Raw genomic sequence first — 5817 nt, 5'->3', positions numbered from 1 at the left:
GGGTGCACAAGGGTTCAAGTGCACCCTCGGCTCTCCTACATCAGAGCCGAGGGTGCGCTTGAACCCTTGTGCAGCCTCGGCTCTGCTACATCAGAGCCGAGGGTGCGCTTGAACCCTTGTGCACACTCTGCTTCATCAAGCTAATAGAATGCATTGGCCAGCACTGATTGGCCAGAGTACGGAATTCGGCCAATCAGCGCTGGCCAATGCATCCCTATGGGAAAAAGTTTATCTCACAAAAATCACAATTACACACCCGATAGAGCCCCAAAAAGTTATTTTTAATAACATTCCCCCCTAAATAAAGGTTATCCCTAGCTATCCCTGCCTGTACAGCTATCCCTGTCTCATAGTCACAAAGTTCACATTCTCATATGACCCGGATTTGAAATCCACTATTCGTCTAAAATGGAGGTCACCTGATTTCGGCAGCCAATGACTTTTTCCAATTTTTTTCAATGCCCCCAGTGTCGTAGTTCCTGTCCCACCTCCCCTGCGCTGTTATTGGTGCAAAAAAGGCGCCAGGGAAGGTGGGAGGGGAATCGAATTTTGGCGCACTTTACCACGTGGTGTTCGATTCGATTCGAACATGGCGAACACCCTGATATCCGATCGAACATGTGTTCGATAGAACACTGTTCGCTCATCTCTAGTTAAAATGTAAATAAAACCATATAAATTTGGTATCCCCGGAATTGTACCGAAACACAGAATATAGGGGACATGTCATTTTGGCTGCACAGTGAACGCCATAAAACCGAAGCCCGTAAGAAGTCGCAGAAATGCATTTTTTTTTTCAAATCCACCCCATTCTGAATTTTTTTCCAGCTTCCTGGTACATTATACAGAATAATTAATGGTGAAATCATGAAGAAAAATTTGTCCCACAAAGATTAAGACCTCATATGGCTCTGGGAGCAGAGAAATAAAAATGTTATGGGGTTTAGAAGGAGGGGAGTGAAAAACGAAAAACGAAAATCAAAAAATGCCATTGGCGGGAAGGGGTTAAGCAGTGGTACAGGAAGAAGTCGGTATGGTTCAAGAAAAACATGATTTTCATGCAGGACAATGCTCCATCACATGCATCCAAATACTCCACAGCATGGCTGGTCAGTAAAGGGCTAAAAGAAGAAAAAATGACATGGCCTCCTTGTTCAACGAGCCTTCACCATAAATAGCTTCCTATTAAAATATTAAAGTATGACCGATTTGTGTTTATCAAATAGTGAAATATATCACTTTTTTCTAATCTGTACCTATTTTCTGATTGTAGATTTCGTTTATCCTGTTTCCCATACATGATTATGGGGGCTGCCATCTTGCCTGAGTTTCTTCCCCCTGCTCTGTTAACAGCATTTAGTGATATGCTTTACATCAGTCGCATAGGCAGCAATAGACTCATTGTGATCTTTGGGAGATTTTTCTATACGTGCCCTGTGCAGGGAGGAGAGTGGATAAGATTTGATACCACCTATTATCAGTAGTGGATGCATTGATATGTCGCTGGGTTTATCTATAGAGGTGTTATCTTCTATTGTAATCCTGTTTGTCATGAAAATGAGGTGACAGCTGAGGTAACCTACAGGTTTAATGTTGGTGTATTATTAGGTTTAGTGGTCAGAGGAAAAAATGCACGATATATTACTTTTTAAATATAGATAGTGACATGGAAAATGTAAAAAAAAAAAATTGTCAAAAATTCTTTAAAAATGTGTTTGTGGGTTGTGTTATACCAGCTATTATATCTTTAGTGGTTCTAAACTACTGTGCTATGTCTGGTGTAACATGTATATAAAATACTTATATATTTCTGGAGCAGTAACTATAGGGAAAAAGATGAACTGAAGTCAACCAGCTCCTATTAAACTTAATTGGACAAATTTATCACATGAAGTGTTTTTTAGGTTAAGGTCCCACGTAGCAAGGCCATTCAATATGTGAATGGGATTAGCCAGAATCACATCCACTTTGCAGGGACTGTAAGATGCCACAGTTTTTGCTGTGGCATTTCCACCACGGCAAAATCACAGCATTTACTTTAAGTGAGCCCTGGCCTTAAAATCAGTTTTGCTGGAGGAAACGTTGCTGCACTTTGTGAAAAAAAATATTTAGTATTAAATTTATTAAAACTTGATAACAATTGAAGATGATTGTTCAGTTTTCCTACCACCTATCTACTGGAGTAAGACTGTGCAAATATTTAGAGACTGATTAAGACTCCATGCAAATGAACATGTGCATAAAAAATACACAGCCAGCACAATGACACATATTCTGATGGTCTTAATCACATAATCCAGGGGCTGTGCACCATAGAGCACAACTATGGACAGGTTTTATCCCTGTCCTCTTTACAGCCTGGATCCAACAACCAGGTTTTTTTTCCCTATCAGTATGTCTTTGTAGTGTGAGAGGAAACCTACACAAACACGGGAAGAATATACAAACTCCTTGCAAATGTTGCCCTTGGCAAGATTTGAATCCAGGTAGGCTGAGCCCCCGTGCTGGCCAGCAATGAAATCTATAAGTCACAGACAGCACACGGATATGATTCATATGCTACCAATACATTACATCCAACAATATTTGTCTGCATGCAGCCTTGAAGTTGTAATCCATAAATGTGTGTCCTTCAGCTACCCACACTCACTTTTAGCTCCACTTTTACAACTGATGTGCTTACAAAAAATAACTCTAATTTCTGGCACAAATTGTGAAGAACGTGTCACACAGTAGATTAGATACTATTTAGGAGAAAAATGCTCCAGGACAAGGCAGCAATGCTTTGATAAATGTGGGTCACTGCCTTGGACAGAGGCACGTATAGAGACTTACTGCTTCTCAATTAATAATTTAATTAGAATGTAATCATAAAGGTAATATTTCTTTTATTTAATACATATGTTGAACTCTTCTGAAAGAACCAATTCGGGCACTGGAAGCTCCCCAGTCAGTGTATCTCCTGTACTCTCCAGGTCTCAGGTAATACTGACGTCCTCTGTAGTTGGGCTCCTCATAGAACATCCAGTATCCATCTTGCACATGACAAGAGTGGATGTCGTTGTAGCGGAATTGCTCAAAGACATGAGGACAATCTTCAGTGAACTCCATCATCTGACCTCTGAAATCTTCTTTCTCATAAACCCTCAATCTGAATGGTCCACGATGCTGTAAAAGAGATTATTCAGTAAAATTGAAAATTTACTAAATAATTAAGACAAAAATGTAAAGTTGAAGGAAACCACTTCAAAATCTGCCTCAAAAAACGTCTCCCTACTCTCTCATTCAATTTAAATTCCCTATTTCAATAGGGGTCAGTAGCAGATTTTTTCCCTCTAGCTGATGTTTGCTTAGCATTACATGCAGATGCCACTAGTGATCACTAAAGAGGACCTTTAAGCCTTAGAATAGGGACTATACTTCGTCAGCTCCATTTTTATCTTGACTGTGATTTGGAGATAAGTTTCCCCCCTCATCTTGCTTCCCTCCCTTGTGGTCCCTGTCTTGTCTCCCCCTCCCCATTTCTCATTATTGTATTTTTTCTTTATGTTTTATCATTCATGTTTTGTGGTTCCCTTTTAGTGGTCCTGGTCAAAGAGCAGAACTCCGTATAATATAAAATAGCATTAAAAAATGGACCTGCATGCGAGCGCTGCTAATATTTGCTAATGGCAGCGCTCGCATGTAGGTCCATTTTTTATTGCTATTTTACACAGATGGTATATGGATTGGACACGGATGGCACATGTATATACACTAGGATTAACACCGTCCATTGTTTTCTGGTACAGCCATTTTTGCTTTCAGCCTTGGTCACAATATTTACCTGTGGGGTTAAATGGCAAGATCTGATGGAGTCATTGTAGCCCATCCATTGCTGGAAGTCAGGATACTCTCCTCTTCTCAGGAAGTACTGGTGTCCTCTGTAGTTGGAATGCTCATACAGGATCCAGTTTCCGTTCTCCACACGGATGGAATTACAACGGTTAAAGTAGGAGGACAGGTCAGAAGAATCAGAGTTGCACTCATAGGAGCGACCTTGGAAGTTTTTGTCCTCGTAGAAGATAATCTAGGAATGGATGAATATTATTTTGTTTGGTTATTTAGAAAAACCTATCACATAAATGTAAATTTCATAACTCCTTCCAACGCACCCATTTTTCAATCATACTAATGTATTGCATTATATTGTAAAATCCATTGACTTCTTTTAAAAGCTACCTATGGCTGTATGTAATAAAAGCTCAGTTAATGACAGGTCTGGGAACCTTCAATGCAACCCACCATCTATCAGCCTGCTGCCTGAGACAACCTATTGAAAGGAGCCCCCCAAAAAAATGTAATCCAGCAATCTCTGGTTCTGTGATGGGATCCCCTAAAAGACTTGCAACCTATGGCTGTATGTAATAGAAGCACAGTTAATGACAGGTCTAGGATCCTTCAATGCAACCCATCTATTATGATAATGTCCCTGTCACAGTATAACGCCCCCTTTTCTATCTCTATCCCTTTACTGCCCCCCACCCAGTATATTGTCTCCTTTACTGGTCCCCACACAGTATATTACCCCTTTATTTGCTTCCATACAGTATATTGCCTCATTTTAGACTCTCACACATAATAATATTGCCCTCTACATTTTGGCCCCCAAATAGTATACAGACCCTTTTGAGGCTCCCACACATAATAGTGCCCTCAACTTTTTAGCCCCCATACAGTATACTGACCCTTTTTTGGGCACGCTGAGATTTCTAAAACCACGCTACATGGGGCCTTAGCCTAAGTCAATCCTATTGACAACCTCTGTGTACTAATATAAGGGCTCTATCGAACCCCATGTTACAGAGATACAGCTTCCTTAGATACAGCATGTCCATATTTTCACTATACCTACACACTCTGTATAAAAAAATCTAAATGAAATACGAAGCATATGGAATGACAGAAAATGTATAATATATCTCTATAGCAGCCGCCATATTATGGCTCTGTACAAAATAATGTTATAATATGGCAGGATTGACAACGCAACTACTAACTTAATTACTACAAACTAAGGGTAACTAGTAAAGACATGTAAGTTTTCATCGTAAAGGAAAATTAAGTATTAAATAAAGATTATTCTTGTCCTCTATTTTGAATCCACTGCTGCATTAAAAATCTGACCATAACCTGAGCATGTACAGGCGGCTTAAAGGCACCTTACCTTAACCATGTTGTCTGGAGGTCGGTTGCAGCAGGTATATACTGTCCCATGCTGTGCACTGCTGCCTTTTATACATCTGGCACTGCTGATGTCTGCATATAGTACAATGCATGCTGACCGCTTTTCTGTCAACTATAGAAAACGTATAGACCTTTTGTTCTCTTTTGTGTATGTTACCAAGTTATTTAACTCTTTCTTTTGTACTAATGACTGTAGCCATTGCATCTAATTTCTTTGGGAACATGACCTTTGATCTCTAGAAAACACAGCCCATGGATAAGAGTAATGCTGTTTCTAGTTTAAAAAAAAAACAAAAAAAACTGCATGTCCCTTTTTTCTGGTCTCGGTCAATCCCTTCAGCCTGTGACCAGTTCTATACAACTTTTGGAATCTGCTTGGCTAACAAAAGCATAACACGCTTGTACAATCAAGAACAATACCAATAAGCAGGGGTCACAAAGGCTCATTCACACAAGGATATTGCATTTTAATACAATGTTTACACAATCAATATTGCAAATGCTTTGTACCTGTAGAAATTAAGTGGATTTTAAAATATATATATATATGTGTGGTATGTTTTAATTCTGCTATGTTCCATATCACATTCT

At 39.5% G+C, this 5817-nt stretch overlaps 1 protein-coding gene across 1 annotated transcript; it reads right to left on the bottom strand.

Moving 5' to 3' along the window:
• Positions 1–2892: 2892 nt before the first annotated feature.
• LOC142216822 (gamma-crystallin-3-like) lies at positions 2893–5291 on the bottom strand. The gene is made up of 3 exons (XM_075284859.1): positions 5207–5291; positions 3827–4069; positions 2893–3168 (listed from the first exon to the last, which is right to left on the bottom strand). Exons 1-3 carry the CDS (start codon positions 5213–5215, stop codon positions 2893–2895), a joined length of 528 nt encoding a protein of 175 aa, XP_075140960.1. The 5' UTR covers positions 5216–5291.
• Between the last annotated feature and the right edge of the window lie 526 nt (positions 5292–5817).

This window comes from Leptodactylus fuscus, chromosome 8 (genome assembly GCF_031893055.1).
Source record: "Leptodactylus fuscus isolate aLepFus1 chromosome 8, aLepFus1.hap2, whole genome shotgun sequence".
In the NCBI taxonomy this organism is placed as follows: Eukaryota; Metazoa; Chordata; class Amphibia; order Anura; family Leptodactylidae; genus Leptodactylus; species Leptodactylus fuscus.
Note: the sequence above shows the minus strand (reverse complement) of the source record. Positions and strands in the feature narration are given on the sequence as shown.

Bases quoted from the DNA above. Each gene is read 5' to 3' on its own strand.
- LOC142216822 (XM_075284859.1), bottom strand. The intron at 3,169-3,826 runs GTAAATATTGTG...TCTCTTTTACAG, and splicing joins CTTGCCATTTAACCCCACAG to CATCGTGGACCATTCAGATT.